General features: G+C 35.2%; 1 protein-coding gene across 15 annotated transcripts in view; it reads right to left on the bottom strand.

Annotated features, from left to right (window-relative positions):
* CFAP20DC (CFAP20 domain containing) overlaps positions 1-22,399 on the bottom strand; it is a 237,212-nt gene that overhangs the window by 137,549 nt on the left and 77,264 nt on the right. For all 15 annotated transcript variants that reach the window (XR_013338258.1, XM_077776734.1, XM_077776735.1 and 12 more), the window contains one exon: positions 13,792-13,906. Coding sequence is in view for 14 of the 15 variants with exons in the window: in XM_077776734.1 (XP_077632860.1) it covers positions 13,792-13,906 (115 nt within the window). In the remaining variant the exon portion in view is untranslated. The remainder of the gene's footprint in view (positions 1-13,791; positions 13,907-22,399) is intronic.

The raw sequence follows: 22,399 nt of genomic DNA, 5'->3' as shown, positions 1-22,399 counted from the left end.
TCCACCATCTTCCCAAGCTCTCCCTCAAGCAAAATCCTCAAACTCTCATTTTATAATCACTCAACTAACCCCATAAATGTGTGGGAGCTGGTAACTTTAGTGAATTCATCTCTTAGAGGTACAGATGGGAGTAGCTCCTGAGGAAGATGGGAATAACTTTCACAAATCTCCATTGGCTACAGGAAATAGAAATTACTTTTTTTAGCTGGTATCTGTAAAGGTTCTACTCTTCATAAGCTTCAACAAATAACTCATTATTCATATAAACGCTGTGATAGGCTTTTGGGAGTTTCAGAAGAGTATGAACTCTCTACTATCAACATGTGGCTTATCTGAATTATAGTTGATCTTTTTTCTTTAATTTTTTTAAACATTTATTTTTTGAGAGAGAGAGAGACACAGAGAGAGAGAGAGTGAGAGAGAGAGAGAGAGAGAGAGAGAGAGAGAGAGTGCAAGCAGGGGAGGGGCAGAGAGAGAGGGTGACACAGAATCCGAAGCAGGATCTGGGCTCCAAGCTGTCAGCACAGAGCTTGATATGGCGTTCAAACCCACAAACAGTGAGATCATGACCTGAGCTGAAGCTGGATGCTCAATCAACTGAGCTACCCAGGTGCCCCTATAGTTAATCTTTATAAAATATTGTTTTCCTTATTTTTGGTGATCAACCAGTCTTAAAATTCCTTTTTTGACATTTTTCTTGACCTCTAATCACTTAATTCCTATGTGTAACTCTAGTCTAGCAGAGAAGAATTCTTGATTTACAATATTCCTAATTATGGGCTTAATAATTATGTACCAGAAAGACAGCAATCTGACAGAGGAAAGACAGTTTTGCTTAGTTTGTTGCTTCAATTAGTAAGAGAGTTTATACTATTTAGCTCAAGTATGGAATTCTGCATAAAGGAACTGACTGGGAAAGGGCAAAAGAATGATTTGAAGCATGAATTTCTAGATTTTACTGACTCATGTTTTGGCCCTATGGCTTTACTATACTGGTGAAAGGCCAGTAGACTGTGTGAACACACACACACACACACACACACACACACACACCCATTCAAATGCAAGTGATAACAAGTTCTTAGTCATCTAGCACTTTCTGATTTTCCTTGCCATTACTGCAGGAAACATGTGAAGATAATTGGATTCATTGTGCCAGTGTAGAAAGAGCCTGAGTCACTGTGCTCAGCTCTAGCTAGTGGTGCCTTTCTAAAAGGAAACAACAAACAAGAAACCACAATTTCATAGCCTAGCAATCCTAAAGTACATCTCTTCTCACAATTTTAGAACCTCATTCTGTTTTTGTGTTCCTAAAATGATAACAAAGAATGGGGTTTTAAGACATTTTTTCTTGTGCCCTTTAAAATGATTTTTCACATTAGCTTTAATATCGCAAAAGAAAATCTGCTTACAATGACCTTATTCATCTCAATCACCGTCATACTGTTTATTAAATGGTGTAAGCGGATATCAAAATAGTAATGTTATATCTGCATGGTGAGGAGAAGCAATTACCGGTTACTACTATATTAAAAAACAGTTTCCCCAGGAAAAGCAAATCATGACAAGTCCTTACACGGAGAGAGGGGAGTTAAGGAGAGGTCGGGGCTGTTCGTGTTGTTAGTGCTGTTAGTGCTGAACCACAGAAAGGCAAGCTCCTTATAATGTATCTTCATGATACATATTTAGTAGCTGACCCCCACCTCCCATTCCTGTCTGCATTGAGCAAGCAGTCTCTTCCTGAAATGGCAGCCCATTGCTAATTCTCAAGTTATCTTTCACTGTGCCCTCTGAAATCCTTACTACTAAAAAGTAATTACATTCTCTGTATTTTTCTAAGGGTCCTGCAATACCTTACTTTAACCGAAACCTGGCTTTTCTCTGAGATACTAGTTTTCAACTCTAGAGTTGAAGCTCACTTATGGAGTTCACATGTGCTTCTTCTACAGCCTCAATTTTGAGGCCATGGAGCTAGGTTACATTGGGAGTGGGCTTGCACTTCCGACTGGGAACCCTATCTTTTTTGAAGCCTGAGGCATTCCATTCACAGGCTCTTCTAGCCTTTTAACTTCACTGATCTTCAGTTCAGTCCCTGGTCACTCCCACTTCTGCAGACACACCCCTGTCAGCCCATATACATGTTCCTGAAAAACGCTGGGACCAGATTCACTTTACCTTCTAAAGTACTGTCCAATTAACCTCCTATCCCGGAGTCCCTTAACCTCCTATCCTTCCAAAACTTTCTTCACCTCTTCACTCAGCAATCCACTCAGATGGCCACATCCTGAGATTTAACTTTATTTCTCTGAAACACTTAACTTTTAAAATTTGGAATTATAAATTATTTTCTACTATCTAATTATAATATTCTATTACTTAACCTGTCTGGAAATTCCCTCCAGTTAAACTCTACTGGAGACTCCTTTTAAATACATTTCTCCTAGGGATGTGAGAGTGTGGGCTCTGGAGCCTGTCCGCCTGGGTTTGGATTCCAGTTCTACCATTACTAGTTAGATAGTCTTTGCAGTTGCTTAATCTCTCTGTGCCTTGCTTTCCTCATTTGTAAAATGATGGTAATGATAATACATCTCTCAGAGTTGTTAGGATTAAACGTTTAAATGCATGTAAGCACTTATAATAGTGCCTAACATATATGTGCTTAATATATGTTAACCATACAATCTTTTTGACCTTCATACCATGAAATGCACAGACTTTAAGGGCACAGTTTGATGATTTTGATCATTCAGTCACCTGCATACCATCAAGTTATAAAGCATTTCAATCACTCAAGAAAGATCTTTTGTGCTGCTTCCCAGTCAATGTCAGACTCACCCCCCTTAAGGGCAAACACTAATTTCTTTTACCTTAGATTATCTATTACTTCATATACATGGGATCACAGTAAGTGGTTTCTTTCATTTGGCTTAATACTTGAGGTTCACCAACGTTGTTTTATGTATTAGCAGTCCATTTTTGTTTGGCTGACTAGTACACCACTCTGTGAAGATACCACAATTTAACTGTTCAATCTTCTGTTGTGGGACATATGGGTTATTTCAAGATTTGGGCTTTTATAAATAAAGCTATTGTAAAATTCCCATACAAGTATTTTTTTATACACATACTTACATTTCCATGGATATACACCAAGGAATGGAACTGGTGGATCAATGGGTAAATGTTTAACTTTATCAGAAACTTCCAAAGGTATTTCCAAAGTGGTTATGTTGGAAATTCTCCATTTACACTGGAATATATGATAATTGTTCTATATGTCACCAACATTTAGTATTCCCTGTCTCTTTTATTTTAGCCATTCTAGTGAGTGAAGTAGTGGTAACTGTGTTTTTCATCTGAATTCCCCTGACTGATGGTATGGAGCTCTTCACATGTTTATTTGATTGCATAATTTTGCTTATTCAATTGTTTTTGCCTTAAAAATATTATCTTTTATTGTACAGTTGTAGAATATATTCTGGATGTGTCTTTTCCCAGATATATGTATTAGAAATTTTTTTTCCAGCTGTGGCTTGCATATTCATTTTCTTAAAAACGTCTTTTTGATGAGCAGTTTTAAATTTGTTTAAGCCCATTTTGTTGATTTATTCTTTATTAGGGTTAATGTTTTCTGGGTCCTAAGAAATCTCCTAAAGTTGTTTATATTTTTAGCATTTACATTTAGATCTATGATTTATCTTAAATTAGTTTTTGTGAATGGTGTGAAGTATGGGTTGTGGTTCATTTTCTTTTCCCCATATAAATACTCAGAAGTTCCAGTTCTGAAAAAAGATGTTCCTATCTCCACGGACTTGCTCTACTGTTTTGGTTGAAAATCAAGTCACTACACGTGTGTGTCTATTTCTAAACTTTTTATTGGTATCTATGCCAATAACACATTGTCCTGATTACTGTAGCTTTACACTATGTCTTGAAATCAAGAGGCACAATTTTTATGTTTTGAAATTGTTGTGTAATCTGAGACCTTTAAATTCCCATATATATATTTTAGAATTTGTTAGTATATTTTTCAAAAACTATTAAAAAATTAAAAAAAAATTAAAAAAGCCTTGGGTGCTTAGGTGGCTCAGCTGGTTAAGTGTTTGATTCTTGGTTTCAGCTCAGGTCATGATCTCATGGTTTTGTGAGTTTGAGCCCCAGGTTGGACTCTGGGTACAGAATCTGGGATTCTCTGTCTCACTCTCTCTTTGCCTCTCCCCCACTCACAGTGTCTCTGTCTCTCTCAAAATAAATAAAAATAAACTTAAAAAAAAGTCTACTGGGATTCTGATTGGGATTAGATTGGATATACATTCTTTGGATCCATAAACACATGTCTCCATTTATTTACGTCTTCTTCAGTTTCTCTCAGCAATGATTTATAGTTTTCAATGTAAAGGTCTAGCATATATTTTATTAACTGTATTCCTGAGTATTACATATATTTGATGCTATTGTAAATATTTTTAAAATTAAAAATTAAAAATAGAATTGCTAAATAACCATACTGTATACCTAAAACTAATACTTTATGTTAAGTATATTGGAATTAAAATAAAAAACTCAATAAAAATATTTAAATTAAAAAAATTAAATTTCAATTATTTATTGCTATAAACATCTTATATAGAAATATATAAAAATACCATTGACTTCGGTTATATCTACACTATATTCTGTGACCCTATAAAACTCACTTATTTTAGTAGGTTTTGTTCAGTTTTTGTAGATTCCTTAGAACGGTCTACTTATATGATTATGTTGTCTGCAAAGAGAGAAAGTTTTATTTCTTTTTTTCTAATCTGTATGTGTTTTTTTCTCTTCATTATCTTACTGCATTTGCTGGGACCTCCAATACAATGCTGAATAGAAGTAGAGTGGATAACCTTGACTTGTTCCCCATCTTTGGGAATAAATAGTCACTTTTTCACCAGTAAGTATCATTTAGTTGTAGATTTTTTAAAAATAGGAACCTTTTATCAGGTTGAAAAAGTTTCCTTCTATTCCTAGTTTGATGTAAGTTTTTATCATAAATGGCTGAGGAATTTTTGTTAAAAGATTTTTCTACATTTATTCAGATGACCTTATGATTTTTTTCTCCATTATTCTGTTAATGTGATCAATTACACTGATTTTCAAATGTAAGACCTACTTTGAATTCTTGATATTAAGGATTCAAATATTTATGTTTATGAATGATACTGATTTATGGTTCTCTTTTGGGAATTATAATGTCTTTGCTGATTTTGGTATCAGAATTATGCTGACCTCATTTTATTCAGTGACTTGGGAAATGTTCATTCTCCTCTATTATCTGAAAGAGAATGTTTAAAATTGGTATTATTTTTTCTTAAATGTTTGGTAGAATTATATGTAAAGCCTGGATGTAGATTTTCTGGATCTACAGAATGTTTTTAATTACAAATCCAATTTTAAAAATAAATATATGACTATTTTAAATTTTAATTTCTTTTAGTATCAGTTTTAGTAATTTGTATTTAACAGAAATTTCCTACTTCATCTAAATTGTCAAAATTAATGACAAAATATTGTTCATAAAATTCCTTTGTTTTCTCTTTTCCCTATTTTCATTCTTGATATTGGTAATGTGTGTTCTTTTTTCTTGATTAATATAGCTAACAGCTTATCACTTACTAAATCTTTTAAATAACAAACTTTTGGTTTTATTGACTTTCTCCATTGTCCATTTCTTTACTTCATTGATATAGTCTATTGATTATTTCTGCATATTTTAGATGCTTCAGATGCAGGGGAATCTGAGAGGGGAATGTTGAAATCTTCATCTAAAGTTGTGTATTTATGTTTCTCACTTTGGTTCTATTACTTTTTGTTTTGTGCATTTCCAAGCACTGTTACTGCGTGTGTACATATTTAGGTTTGTTATATTGTCTACATGATATGACTCTCTCATCATTATGAAAATGATTCTTTACATAATATTCATTTTCCTGCAGTCTACTTTGTCTGATATTAACATAGCCACTCTAGCTTTTATACAGTTAGTGCTTGCATGATATAACCTTTTCTTTTTAAAATTTTTCACCTGTCTTTAGATTTAATATACTTTTCTTATACATTTTTTAAAATGTTTTATTTATTTCTGAGAGAGAGAGAGAGAGGCAGCATAAGCAGAGGAGGGTCAGAGAGAAAGGGAGACACAGAATCGGAAGCCGGCTCCAGGCTCCGAGCTAGCTGTCAGCACAGAACCCGATGTGGGGCTCGAACCCATGAACTGTGAGATCATGACCTGAGCTGAAGTCGGACGCTTAACTGACTGAGCCACCCAGGTGCCCCTATACTTTTCTTATAAACATTATACTATTGTATCTTGCTTTTTAATTAATCTACCAATCTCTGTCTTTTAGTCAGAGATTAGTCCATTTCCATTTAATGTAATTATTCTGATGTTTTTGAGTTTAGGACTACCATCTTGCTATTCGTTTTCAATTTGTCCCATCTATTCTTTGTTTAGTTCTTTCCTGTATTCTTTTGGATTGAATACATTTTTAGTGTCCCATTAATCTCATCAATTGGCTGATTATACTCTTTTTCTTTTCAAAGATTGCACTAGAGTTTACATTATGAATCTTTAACTTATCACACTTTAACTTTGAGTAATAATAGAATATCCCATGGGTAAGAATCTAAAAAAAGTACACTAGTATCTCTACCATTCTTTGTGTTAATGTCATATATTTCATATATTTTACTTCTATACCAGTATTATTTTTGCTTTCAACAAATACTTTTAAAGAAATTATGGTATGAATAAAGAATCTTTTAGATTCATCTACATATTTAACATCACTGGCACTCGTCTCTCATTTAGACCCACATTTCAATCTAGCACACATTTTTTTAGCCTAAAGAACTTCCTTTAATATTTTTGTTGAGCAAGTGTGCTGGCAATAAATTCACCTTTTTAGTCTGAAAATGTTTTTATTTTGCTCATACTTTGAAGGTTAGTTTCACTAAATTTCTAGGTTGACAGATTTAAAAAAATTTTTCCCCAGCATCATTCCATTGTCTTCTTACTCTCATTGCTTCTCATGGGAAGCTGTGATATACTTTAGCATTGTTCTCTGGTGTATAATGTAATTTTTCCTCTGGCTGTTTTTTAAGATTTTCTCTTTATCGTTGATTTTTAGCAATTTAGTTATGATATCCCATGGCATTGTTTTAGGGTTGTTTCTTTTTGTTTGTTTTTTAAGTTATGATATACTGTGGTGTACTCTGGTGTGGTTTTTGAATGATCTTCAGCTCTTGATTTGTTTAGCTTACTGGATCTGTAGGTATATTTTTCAAATTTTGAAAAATTTTAACCATCACTTCTATAAATTTTCTTGTGCTCAGGCTCTCTTTGCTTTCCTTCTACTAATATGATTATACACATATTAGACTGGCTGATACTGTTTCACAAGCCAGTTGGACTGTATTCATCTCTTTTTACACCTTTTCCCCCCTCTGTGCTTTTGTTTGAATAGTTTGTATATTTCTGACTTCAATTTTACTGTATTCCTCAGTGTTTAACTTGGTGGTAAGTCCAGTGAGTCTTAGTGCCATTTTCTCCATTTTTTTCCACTGATTTTACTCCTTAAGTGTCTTTCTTTCCTGTTCTCCTCTTCTACTTCTTTGGTGCTGCTCTAATTCAGTCTCATATGTCTCACCCAGACTTCTGTGTTGCCTCTTACCTGGTCTCTCAGCCTCCAGCTCTTCCCATTCTGATACAATAGTTATTTTCTAGAATACAGGTCATATCACAAAACTTCTCCATGTTAAAAGTTATTTTAAAAATTTCTAATGGGCTAAAATTCAAACTTCTCAACATGGCTTTCAAACCCCTTTATGGTTTCATCTAGCCTTCCTTTCTAGCACTGTAATTCTATACGTTTGAATCAGTTAATGGATCAAACGTAACATAAACTTCCATTCCTTTTTTTGGTGTGTATTTACTATTTTGCACAAATACCTCCACTATAACATTCCCCAACTTGGCTAGATGAATCTGATATTTTCCTTTAATAGCATTTGGTTCCTAAGATTAGCTTGGTGTTCACCAGAGCCCATTATCTTTAATTGTTTATGTGTTTGCTCCTCTGCCATATTATAATCTCCTTGATGAGAAAGACTGTGTGTCATTTACTTTTCGATTCTTAACATTTGGCACAGACCTACACCTGTAGCAGGGACTCAATAAGTATATGCCAACTGAAATGAACTATAAGTTCCAAAATTTATTATGACACTATATTTATAAGTTAATAAACACAGATTTATGTCAAGAGAAAGTAGTAAAATAATAACAATATCAACTAATATTAACTGAGCACTTACTATGAGCTGGGCACTATTCTACATAATAACTGTTTCGATCCTAACAACTCCTCTAGGAAGCAGGTTCTATTACTGTCACCTAACTGATGAGAAAATACAGCACAGAGAGATTAACTGACTTGGTCAAGGGCCCACAGACAGGAAGTGACAACCAGAATTTGAACCCCTACAATCTAGCTCTAGAGGCCACACTCTAACAATATCCTGCCTGTTCATGTGATTTATGGAGGTAATCATCTGTTTTTCAGAACTTATTTTATGTACTTGCTCCTCCTTCACATAACCATTCAGGGCCAGCAGAGGAAGGCATGGATCTGCTCTTCTTTCCCCAAATTTCTTCAACATCTTATTAAACTGACAGGTGAGTAGAGAGAGAAAAACAGGTATCTTTCAGTGATATTCTCAAAAAGGAAATGAAAACATTTACAGACCTTCAAATAAGTACCAGAAGGTTATAAACATTCTCTAGTATCTTAAGTGTATAACTAAATGATCTTGTGTCTAAATAAACCTGCTTCCTCTATTTCCTTTTCATTCAATGACACTCAAGAAATTAAATACTGTTAAACATCAAACATTTCTAAATCACTGGCTTTATGGGAAAAATGATCGTTGAGGGGAAATTTAAAAACATTATACCACATTTTCAGTTTGTAATAAAAGCCATAACATATTCCATCAGAGTTGTGGTTCAAGAAAGTACAACTTCTGAAGAGTTGTCATTTAAGTGACAAACACTGGGTATCTGAGTGGTAAAGGTTACTAAAAGATTTTGGCATTGCAATTTATCATACCACTTCATTATAGCTCCAATGAATGATTCATGCTCAATGATATTTCATACCTGAACTTCCTATTCAGATACAATTAGATATACTGTACATTAATATATACTTTGGTGGCAAGACACTGATGTTCATTTGATACCATCATCAACTAACTGGAATTAGATTGAAAAAGAAGTAAGATTGATTTCAGTGAGTCTTGACTAAGTGGCTACCTCCATTGTTTAATCTGATGGTTATTAATTTTTCAAACTGCTCTTATCATTGAAAACCTAAGTAAAAAGTATAAACTGTTGTAATTTAAATGTAAAGTGAATCACTCATAATTAAGAATAACATGAAAAATAAATTTTTTAATTTGAAAGGTTGAACATTTAATGGTAACTGGAATAACTAGACATAAATATTCATACTGGTGTGGCTCTAAGAATATTTATTTGCTGCCTTTGGCTATGTAAGATTTTAGCTAAAGAACCAAGGCAAAGTGGACCATTTAGCAATTATCCTTTAAATCGAGGCAAACCGTATGCCTAGAGGGCCGACGCAGATAACTGAAATGAACGAAACAGGAAGGGTCTGAGTGCACCTGCATTCTTTATGAGTGCAGAGGACTAAACTTCATGCAGAGCTTAAAGCCCTGTTAAAAGTGTGCAGTTGCCACTCTGCTTCAGCTGACTGCTCAGTACACAGCAGACGGTATTGATAACTGTTGATTTATAAATGTTAGCTGAAGAGCTTTAAAAAATACTGTGTTTCAAAATATCTACAGTTTCTAAAAAAGTAGATGTGAAGAAAGTTTTGGCAAAAAGCAGAGAACTAGAGGGGCGGCTGGGTTGGCTCAGGTCATGATCTCATGGTTCATGAGTTTGAGCCCTGTGTTGGGCTCTGTGCTGACAGCTCTCTCTCTGACAGCTCAAAGCCTGGAGCCTGCTTCGGATTCTGTGTCTCCCACTCTCTCTGTCCCTCCCCTGCTTACACTCTGTCTCTCTCTCTGAAAAATAAATATAATAAACAAACAAAAAAAAGCAGAGAAGTAGAGCAGCACCACATCAACACCAAGGAGGATCCTAGCGATGGCATTTTGAATGGGTGGAGTGCTCTCTCTCACCTTGCTTCTCTCTACAGAAGGTTCCCCTAAAACATAACTCAGTTCTAATTCGATAAGGGCTCAATGTGAATAGACTACATCAACAGTGGAAATGAAAGACCCTCTGCTACTGCAGCATCTCTTGGATTCAAGGGAAATTAGTATAAGTTTTAGAACTGAATTTCTTAATATTTGTTTGAATAGTACAGAAGATTTCTGGGATCATCTAGCACATTTTAGAAAGGTCCATGACAAACTCATTTGTTTTCTCTCCCATGTCAGGAGGCACAGTAAGATTTGCCAATTTGTTGGACAAATATTTATGGAGTACTTACTACATGCCATGGATTTATAGGGACTAGGGATACAAGTCAATTAAGACATGGTTATAGTCTAAAGGTGGGGAGATACGTAAGCAAACGTGATTTTGGTGCAGAGTGAAGAAGTGTTACAAGGATTACGAATTTTTGAATGCCAATGGTGAACTATACCCCAAATATCTAAACCACATAGGGGATACCATGGAGGGCTTCCTAGAAGAAGTAGCAACTAAAGAGCAAATTGGAGCTGTAATCCTTATCTAAGGCTTAGACTGTGCCAGGCATTGTTCTAAAAGCCTTATGTTTATATACTTGTGTAAATCTCCACAACAACCTTTAATAGGATGTATATCTCATGTATATCTTATATTAGATGCATTTTATTTTTTTTAATAGTTTATTGTCAAGTTGGTTTCCATATAAGACCCAGTGCTCATCCCAACAAGTGCCCTCCTCTATGAGGAAAATGAACACAGAAGCTTGCACAGGGTCACATAACTTGTAACTGTGAGAATTCAGATACCATGCTCTTAATCTCTATGTATTATTTATGTGTTTGTATTTAACAAAATATAGAATAATTAGAATACATTACAAGTAGTTATGACTTGGTGATTTCACTGGGATGGGGAACACTATAGAAAAAAATCTTATCTTTGCTTATTGCTTAGGACTATCTCATAGGTAAGTGAACAATTCTTTCTAGATTCAGCCACAGTGAGGAAAAAGTTCTAGACACGTTACAAATGTTATGACTGCTTTGCCTTTTAAAATTTAGCATGAGCTTAAGTTACCTAAAATACTGACCAGTTTGCTTTCTTCACACCAGGATTTTTTAAAACCTATATGTAACTATTCTCCAGAATCATCTGATTGGAGGCTGGGAAGATGAGGTAGTTAAGTCATAGAACATCAGGCCCCAGGACCTATTACACATACTATTATTTTTTAGTTTCCATAGTACATTTCTTGTGTCCTTAGATACTTGGTGCCACTGGCACAAATTCATCTGACTCACTTGTTAAATAAGAAATATCAGTCAGTTAAGTTTACTTCTTATCTCATCAAGGTTTACTTGTAAAGAAAGATAGTATTTGATTTTCAAATACTGTATTCCTACAAATGACACTGGGTATGTGTACGTGTGTATATCGTAGCCATGTACAGAATCATCAGTTTACATTTTAACAAACTATCTAGAACTTCAGTTAGTTAACTGACAAAGGGGACTGAACTCACAAAAGCAAAGTAATGAAAGATTTGATTCAATGACCACATAGAATAGTGTATTGGTCTCACACATGATTTAACTCTTAGAAACCACCTAACACTGTACTCTAAAAAATCTTAGATGAATAAGGAAATCAATACTTAGACATAGAAGGGTGAATGCAATTTTATATTATTGTAAATGAATTACGTACTGCTATTGCCCTGCTATTAGCTCCAACTCGGACTATTGAATATACAGTGAGTTTTACATTGCCGTCTTACATTTGTATGTTGTTAGAGGCCTTTTATTTCTACTCCGAGAACTCCCTTTAGTACTTATTGTAAGATAGGTCTAGTGGTAATGAATTCCATTAGCTTTTGTCTGTTTCGGAAAGACTTTATCCCTCCATTATTTCTGATAGACAGCTTTGCTAGGTAGAGTATTCTTGGCTGATTTTAAGTTTTTTCCCCCAATATTTATCCTATTCTCTTCTGGCCTGAAAAGCTTCTGTTGAAAAATCTCCCCATAGTTTTATGGGGGTTCCTTTGTATGTAACTTCTCTCTTTTCCCTTGTTGCTTTTAAAATTCTTTCTTTGACTCTTGACATGTAATTGCATTATGTCTGTGTCATCTTATTTAGGGTCCTTTGGGCTTCTTGGATCTGGATATCTATTTCTCTCCCCAGGTTTTGGAAGTTTTGAGCCAGTACTGCTTTAAATAGACTTTCTGTCCCTTTCTCTCTCCTCCTTATGGAATTCTCATAATGTGAATATTGTTTATTTTCCTTGTGTCTCATAATTCCCATAGGCTTTTTTCACTCTTTGTCATTCCATTTCATGTTTTACTTCCCTGACCGGATAATTTGAGTTGCCTTGTCTTCCAGGTCACTGATTCTTTTTTCTGCATGATTGAATCTGCTTTTGAAGCTCTCTATTGAATTCTTCAGTTCAACTTACTGTATTTTTCAGTTCCAACATTTCTATTTGCTTATTTTTGATATTTTTTATTACTTTGTCAAATATCTTGTGCTGTTTGTGATTTGTTTTCCTAAGTTCATTTGGTTGTCTGTCTGTATGTTATTGTAGGTCACCAAACTTCTTTAAGAAGATTATTCTGAATTCTTTGTCTGACAGATCACAGATCTCCATTTTTCTTAGAATCAGTTATTAAAGCTTTATTAATTTCCAGGTGTCATATTTACCTGACTTTTCATGATCCTTCCTTACACTGGTGTCCATACATTTGAGAAAGTGGTTAAAGGTTTCTTCTAAAATAAATGTATTTAAGACCCCAAAAGGTGAGTTATTTAAAGGAAAGTATTAATCACAGGTCGTACACAAACATGGTAAAGTCGTGAGAGTAGTACTAAAATAACTGAAGTCTGAGAAAGACGAGTCAGTCATATCACGCTCAAATTTCTTGGCCTGTCGCCTACTGTTTACCTTCCCCTATATTACTGCTGCTTTAGGTCTCAGAGGTCACACAATAGGCATAAAATCTCCCAACCTATACTTGACTGTTGCATTATAGGACTGCTGTTTCCTTAAGGCTATTTTTAAAAAATCTGGCAACAATGATTAATCATTCTTTGTTCTCAAAATATGTACCAATTTTCAGCCTTCATGCTTCTGTTCATGCTGTTCCTTCTGCCTGGAATGCTTGCTTCCCTTCTTTACCTGTTGAATTCTTACAGTCCTTCATAGGCTCAACGAAGTGTACTCTTCTTCACGCAGCCTTTTCTCATCTTGCACTCAGATGGGCTTCTTTTCCTTTCCTGGTACCAGTAGAATTTCTCTCTTCACTGCACTTCCTATCACATTTTTGTTACTATTCCAGATGCTCAAATAATTATATTTTCCCACCTATTGGATTTTAAGCTCTTTCATGGGAGGGAAAGGAAGAGTATGCATTTTATTCACTTTTTTATATGACTATAGCACTTAACAAAGTACCTTATACACAGAATAGGCCCATAATTAGTATTTGCTGAGTTGAATTTAATATTTTAAGCAACATTCATGTGACACTTACAATTTTGCGTTTGATCATGAAAAGTGGGATTTTTGCATGAAGAGGAGTGGAGGACAGTTCCTTATGGACTGTTGATAAATACAATCTTCTTTTAATGTTCCCTAAATCAGTAATTCTGAAAAAAGAAAGAAGAGAGAAAGATTTTGATCAATATAATAACCGCTGCTTTGGATAATCATCAAAATGATATCGTTTATCATATAGGCCCTTTCCAATAGGGAGATCAAACAGAATTTAAGAACTGCTTTTTTTCCCTTTCAAGAAGTAATAAAGTTTCTTCCTTAAATTCAAAGTGCTCACAAGCCTGAATGTATAAATTCACTTAATATGCTAATTTATTTCAGTACTCTACACTAGATTTCCACAGTCTTCTAGCCTACGAAAAAATTCAATTTGTATGAACTGAGGAACTGCTAGCCTTTAATAACCATGCTTGTTCCAGCCCCTTAAGCTTGTGTTATCTTGGGACATAGTGTCACCTACTAAATAGGAAAACATTATAGGTTTCCTTCCCTAGAAATGCACCTGTCATTTTATATAGGCTTTTAGTCTGCTTAGAGACAGACACAAAACACTGACTGTCGGTTTCACTTCCTAAGCACGTATCTTCAAACCAGAATTATAATACACAAGTTTATTGCTCACTATTCAGGTCAAGCCACAGTGATACCAAGGACACTGAATTTGAACATCCTTAATAGATTTAGACCACAGCTATGATCACAAAGATTAGGTTTGCTTCAAATTGATAGAGGCTCATTTTTATGTTCTGCTTCTTTTAGGTCTCAGAGGTAACAGGAGGCTTAAAATCTCCAAACCTGTCTCAGGCTGCTATATAGTAGTGTTGATGCTTATTAAAGACTGTCTTTTTACCTGAGAATAATCGTTTGGTGTTTCCACCATTTTTAGCAACTTTATCTACATGTACAAACTGCTAATTTTCTACACTTAGTAATCCCCCAAGCTGATGACATTTCATTCAAATGAACTACTATCCATATTTACAGTGTAATTGAACATTTTAAAAGTCAACATAGCCTTTTCTTTTTTAAAAAAAATGTTTATTTATTTTGAAACAGAGAGAAAGAGTGAATGTAAACAGGGGAGGGGCAGAGAGAGAGAATCCCAAGCAGGTTCTGTGCTGTTGGCACAGAGTGCAATATAGGGCTCAATCTCACAAATTGTGAGATCATGACCTGAGAGCCAAAATCAAGTGTCAGATGCTTAACCAACTGAGCCACCCAGGTGCTCCAACATAGCCTTTTCTATAGCTCTTCCTTATCTGCCTTCCTACTTCCCTAATCTCATTATTTCTTCCCTCTAAAGTATATATTCTTCTGTAGAAAAATTATCAGTGAACAATGTTAAGAATAAAATCAGTAAAAATTATGAGATGAATTCAGAATATGCTCCACCTAAAAATTCTACCCTACCTGCACGAAACAATATTATAAAATCATTTAAAATGTAATAAAGCCTTTCAATCCATAGTCAGAGGCAAGGTTAAAATGAAAGAGTATTAAGCTTACTGCAGGTTTATACTTAGATGTATAAGTAAATATAGTATAATATTTGTCACAAGGCAGTGTCTTCAAAGTGGGATGAGCACATGGGGAGGTGGGGTGGTTAGAGCCATCTTTCATCCCATCCTTTAAAAAATGTTATTTTTGTGCATGTTTAATTATATAGTAGGTACTGCAATATATTCATGTTTTTGAAATAAGTAAATGTACCTATGTGGTTAATGTGCTCAAACATTTTACCAATAGGTACTGGAACAAATATGTTTGGAAAGCATTATCATGTTATTAGGTCTCTTGTGTAAGAAGCTCTGATTAGAAAAGAGAAGGGAAACTATATTGGGATTCTGGAAAGGGAAAGGGAAGAAAAAGTTCCCTTGGATTATACAAATAGTTTGGTTGCATCAACCAAAAACTCATTTGAGCACAGTCTAGGTCTGCTTTGCTTATAGAGAAAAGACTATGTCATTTTTGGGGCACCTGGGTGGCTCAGTCAGGTGAGTGTCCGACTTCGGCTCAGGTCATGATCTCACAGTTCGTGGGTTCGAGCCCTGCATCAAGCTCTGTGCTGACAGCTCAGAGCCTGGAGCCGCCTTCAGATTCTGTGTCTCCCTCTTTCTGCTCATCCCCAGCTCGTACTCTGTCCCTCAAAAATAAATAAACATTAAAAAAAAAAGACTATGCCATTTTTATTTGAATTGGTAAGGATCAACCCCCAAACAGAGGAATGTTTACGCAGAGTACCGCTTTATCAACATACAGAACAACAAGAACACTCATTCATTCACATGTTTAACAAAAACTCACTGAGGCAGGCAACAGCCTGAGAATAACACTGGGGAATAGGATGGTGAAAAAAGCGAGGTATAAAAGGAGAAAGAGAGAAAATAAATGCAAGTTATCCTAAATGCAATGAAGAAAAGAAATAAGAGACTGACCTAGAAAACATCAAGAAATGACCTACTTTATAATAAAGCCAACAGGGTTAGATAGGAGCTAGGAGGTAAAAAGAGGACATGAAGTAGAAAGGGTAGGCAAGAACCAAATCATGCAGGGTCTTTAGCCAAGATAAAGGGTTTTATAAACTTACTTTACACTAGAAGAGTCAACATCCACCTTGCATGATGAATGGACATCATAAAAACAAACAGTTATAGTCTCTTTTATTTCTTTACTGGGGTAAAATATGTATGAGGATTTTAGAGTACAGTCTCATGTGTCTTGATAATTGTATACACTAATGTAATCACAACTCCAAACAAAATATAGAACATTTCCATCACTCGAGAAAGTTCTCTCCTGGCCCCTTCTCATCAATCCTCATTCCTGATTTCTATTATAATGTCTAAGTTTTGTCTGTTCTTAAAATTCTTATAAATGAAATGGTGTAGCATATACAGTTTTGTGATTGGCTTCTTTCATTTAACATGACACTTTTGAGATTTATCCATGTTGTAATATGCACCAATAGTTCCTTTCTTTAATTGCTGAGGTTTGTATGGCCATGCAGTTTATCTATCTATTCTCTTGTTGATGGATACTTGTTTCCGGTACTGGTTTCTTATAAATAAAACCTGTCTGAATATGCCTAGAGAGTCTTTTTGTGAACAAGTATTTTCATTCTTTTGATAAGGAGGATGGGATTACTGGGTGGTTGGGAAATAAGTATGTATAATTTTATAGAAATAATTCTCCAAAGTGGTTGCAGTGGTTGTATACTCTCAACAACTTTTGGTACTAGCAGACTTTAATGTTAGCCAATTCTGACTGGTATGAACGAATATCATTGATTTTATTTGCTTTTGTCTTATGAATGGCATTCACTTTTTTCTTTTAATGCCCAACATGGGTCTCAATCTCACAACCCTGAGATCAAGAGTCGCTCATTCCAATGACCAGATCAACCAGGTACCCCGACTTTGACCACTTTTACATGCGTTTACTGGTATGTCTTGTGTATGTCTGTTAAGTCATTTGCTCAATTCTTATTGGGTTGTTCTCTTATAATTCTAAGAATTCTTTATATATTTTGGATATTTGTCCTTTGTCAGATATATGTATTGTGAATACTTTCTTGCCTATTATCATAATGGTATCTTTTGTTAACCTTTTATTTGGAAATAATTTCTTACAGAAAATTACCAATAGTATACAGAAACTCATATACACATTATCAAGATTAGCTTATTGCTTAATGATACCTTTTGCTTAGCAGAAGTTTTTAATTTCATGAAGTCCAGCTTATCATTATTTACAGTAGTGCTTTCTATTTCCTAAAAAAATCCCTGCCTAGCCCAAAGTTGCAAAGAAAATCCAACGTTTTCTTCTAGATCTTTATAGTTTTAATTTTTACATTCAATGATCCATCTAATATGAATTTCAGCGTATTATGTGAGGTAGTAGGTGTGGTTCGTTCTGTATGTTTATCTAGTTGCCCAGCACTGTTTGCTCAATACTCTCTTTTCCAAACTGAAATGCCATGGTACCTTGTTGAAAATCACTTGTATATGTGTTAGTGTGGATCTATTTCTGGGCTTTCTATGGATCTATTTGTTTCATTTATCCATTCTTCCACCTATGTCACACTGCCTTGATCACTCTGGATTTGTAGTAAGTCTTGAAACTAGATAAAGAAACTCTTCAACTTGGTTTTTGTTTTTGTTTTTTTTCTTGAGGTTCATTAGGCCCTTGCTTTTCCAGATAGATTTTAGGATCCACTTACCATTTTCTATAAAAAAATGTTGTTAAGAGTTTTGGATTGTGTTGAATCTATAAGATCAATTTGGGGAGGACAATCCACTTACATGGTATTTATTCTGTGTTTATTTAGTCCAGGTTTAATTTCTTCGACAAAGTTTTACAGTTTTCTTTTTTTTTTTTTAATGTTTTATTTATTTCTAGGAGAGAGAGAGAGAGAGAGAGAGAGAGAGAGAGAGCGTGAGCAGGGGAGGGTCAGAGAGAGAGGGAGTCACAGACTCTGAAACAGGCTCCAGGCTCTGAGCTGGCAGTCAGCACAGAGCCCGACGCGGGGCCCGAACCTGCGAACCGCGAAATCATGACCTAAGCGAAAGGTGGACGCTTAACTGACTAAGCCACCCAGGCGCCCCTACAGTTTTCATTTAAGACATCTTGTGCAATTTTTGTTAAATTTATCCCTAAGTATTTTGTTTTTTGGTGTGACCGAAAATGAATTTTAAAAGTTTACCAGCCAAATGCTACCAGAATATAAAAATTCCATTGTTTTTTTTTTGTATATAATTATTTCTGTGACCTTGCTTAACTCACACATTAGTTTTAGTAGTTGTTCTGTAGATTCCTGAGGATTTTATACACAAACAATCATGTCTTCAGTGAATAAAGACTTTACTTCTGCATTTTTCAATATTTTTTTTATTTTTTTCTGGCATTACTGCACTGGCCAGCACCTCCAACATATACTGAGTTGAAGTGATAAGAGCAGAAAACCTTGCCTTGTTCCTGATCATAGGGGAAAATGATCTATGATCACTATGATCACTATGTTTCTTCATATATTATGTTAGATATAAGTTTCTTTTATCAGATTGAAGATGTTCTCTTCTATTTCTACTTTTTTGAAAGGTTTTTTCTTTAAGTCATGAAAGGGTATGGAATTCTGTGCAATGCCTTTCTGCACTGAGATAGTCTTATTGTGTTTCTCCTTTATTCTGTCCATATTTTGAATTAAACTGATTGACTTTCAAATGTGAAACTAACCTTGTATTCTTGGTATAAATCCCAATTATGCTAGCATTTTGTTGAAGATTAAAAAATTTTTTTTAATGTTTTATTTATTTCTGAGAGAGAAAGAGAGAGAGAGAGAGACAGCTTGAGCAGGGGAGGGTCAGAGAGAGAGGGAGATACAGAATCTGAAACAGGCTCCAGGCTCTGAGCTGTCAGCACAGAGCCCGATGTGGGGCTTGAACCCACGAACCGTGAGATCATGACCTGAGCCGAAGTCGGACGCTTAACTGACTGAGCCACCCAGGCGCCCCATGAAGATTTTTATACCTGTGTTCATGAGGTACGTTGGTTTGTAATTTTCTCATAATATCTATATCAGGTTTTGATAACAGAGTTAAGCTAATTCCCTAAAGTGATTTGGGAAGAGTTTCCTCCTCCTCTATTGTCTGAAAACTTATTTTAAATGGTGCTAGTTTATTTTTATTTTTTAAATATTTATTTATTTTAAGGAGGGAGGAGCAGAGAGAGAGGAAGAGAGAATCCCAAGCTGGCTCCATGCTGTCAGTGCAGAGCTGGATGCAGGGCTTGAACTCACAAACCGTGAGATCGTGACCTGAGCTGGATTCAAGAGTGAGATCCTTCTATTAAATGTTAATAGAATTAATCTAACTAAAGTTTTCTTTGTGGGATGATTTTGGTTATATATTCAATTTAATAGATTATGAGGCTGTTCAGATTTCTGATTTTTGTTGTTTCAGTTTTAATAAATTGTGATTTTATTGCCTTAAAGTTGTCCATATTATCCTCTTTATTATCACTTAACATTAGTAGGATCTGTAGTGGTATCCTCTCGCTCATTCTTGACATTGGTAAAAAGAGGTGACTTCCCTCTTTTTATTAATCCTGCTATGGTTTATTAAGTTTAACTTTTTAAAGAAACAACTCTTCTTTTGTAAGATTTCTCTATTCTTTGTTTTCAATTTTATTGATCCTTGGTTCTATTTTTATTTCCTTCTTTCTACTTATTTTAGATTTAATTTGTTCTGTTTTCTCTCTTTGCTTCTTAGGGTGGAAAGTTAGGCAATTAATTTAAGCCTCCCTCTTTTCTCATACAAACATATAAAACCTATAAAGCTTTCCTCTAAGCATTATGTTAGCTGTCTCCCACAAATTCTGATATGTCGTATTGTAATTTTAATTGAGTTTCAAATATTTTCTAATTTCCCAAATGAATTTTTCTTTGAATCTTGGGTTACTTAGGTGTGTGCTATTTAATTTCCAAATAGTACAGTCTTTTCTATATATTGCATTACTATTGATTTTTAATTTCATTCCATTGTGGACAGAAAATATACTTCGCTAAGTTTCCTTTTTAAAAAAATGTAGTAAGACAATGTATGATTCAGAATATGACTGGTGAATGGTCTACATGCACTTGCACTTCTTATTTTTTTAGTTTAAAACTTTAAAACACTAAAAACTACTTTCCCCAAGTCTACTCAGTACTGATCTATTTATCTTTATGTGTTTCTTTCATGTTTCTGGGCAAGTCTGGCACCTAGGTCACAATTTTCTTCTGCCATCATTCTGGGTAACTTTATCTACAGAAGAGGGCAAAATTTAATTTAAATTTAAACCTATTCAACCATGACAACCAATACATCTATTACATTTTAGCAACTTGCACGGATAGCCCTACTTTGTAGCCCATCATCACTAGGACCTGTTAAAACTTCAAGGTCTTCTATTCAAAGCGTCTTCCTGATTTCATTAATTCATTCAACTAGCATTCAGTCAATGCCTTACTGGCACAACACAAGGTACCAGAGATATGGAAGTAGCTAGAGTGTAGAAATCATTCTCCAGTGTGGAAAGAAAAATACCCATTCTTCAGTAGCTGGTTTAGCACATTTCACAGACATTATCTTATTAAGCCTCACAAAATCCTTCACTAAAGGCAATATATTCATTCTCTATTTTGTAGATAGGGAAATTAGACTCCAGAAACTAAGGAGGCTATGGAAATATAGCTTAGTTAAGTAGCACAGTGTTAAAACTTGTCTCTTTAAAATCCACTGTGATTTCTGTGATATGACTGTATGGTCATTACCATAATAGGCTGAAGCTCTTTCATTCATTCATGCTCAGTGGCCACTAGTTGCCACATGCTGTGCTAGCAGTGACAAGACTGCCTTGGTGTCCTCCTTGCAGAACCACGGCCAAACACTTTCAATACAATACTTGTTCATCTGATAAAAACCACGGGGGCGCCTGGGTGGCTTAGTCGTTAAGCGTCCGACTTTCACTTAGGTCATGATCTCGCGGTTCGTGGGTTCGAGCGCCGCGTCGGGCTCTGTGCTGACTGCCAGCTCAGAGCCCGGACCCTGCTTAAGATTCTGTGTCTCCCTCACTCTCTGACCCTCCCCTGCTCACGCTGTCTCTCTCTCTCTCCTAGAAATAAATAAAACATTAAAAAAAAATTAAAAAAAAAAAAAAACCACGTACCCTTTTGCTTCTCCCCCTTCTCACTCTTTTAAAACCATTTCCTGCTCAATTTTGGATTCCAGTCGGGATCCAATTTTCCAATAGGTCACAGACTTGTGTCTTACGATGATTCGAGGTAAAGCCTCCTGAAAGGATGATCCAAAGCTAGCAAAATGAGTATCATCTGCTAGAATGTGGTAATTCATCTAAAGAAAAAAATCTATCCAATATCAGAAGGTCTTTTTGGTTAGCATACAATCAAAACAAGTGACTTAGACTTCAGTTCTTAATGTATGCATCCCCCAAAGGAAAGGTAGTAATATTATTATTAAATATCTGTTAGGAAGGTCTGGGTGACTCAGCTGGTTAAGTGTCCAACTTGATCTCAGCTCAGGCCAAGATCTCACAGTTCATGAGGCTGAGCTCTGCATCAGCGCTGTCAGCACGGAGCCTGCTTGGGATTCTCTCTCTCCCTCTCTCTCTCTCTGCCCCTGCCCTGTTTGTGCATGTTCTCTCTCTCTCAAAATAACTTTAAAAAATAAATTACTCCATTACTCCAAAATGTATTGAACATTTTCTATATGCCAACACTGTATTAAGTATTCTAGATGCATTATCTCACAATGCTCTCATAAACAACACAAGATGCCTACTAGTATTCTCTCTACTTAACACACGAGGAAACTGAAGCTTTAATTCTCACACATCTAACAGGATGCAGATTTAAACTCAGATCTAATTGATTCTAGTACCTACATTCTTAATGACATGCTGATTTTCTTTTGGGCAGACAGTGCCTATGAAAACATCCATTGTGGAATAATCTTTGCTCCTGGGAACAAATATTTAGCATCTGGTAGCTAAGACTGTTTGGCTGGATAGAGCCCAGGTTTGCCTTTGTA

This window comes from Crocuta crocuta, unplaced genomic scaffold (assembly GCF_008692635.1).
Source record: "Crocuta crocuta isolate KB4526 unplaced genomic scaffold, BGI_CrCroc_1.0 scaffold87, whole genome shotgun sequence".
In the NCBI taxonomy this organism is placed as follows: domain Eukaryota; kingdom Metazoa; phylum Chordata; class Mammalia; order Carnivora; family Hyaenidae; genus Crocuta; species Crocuta crocuta.
Note: the sequence above shows the minus strand (reverse complement) of the source record. Positions and strands in the feature narration are given on the sequence as shown.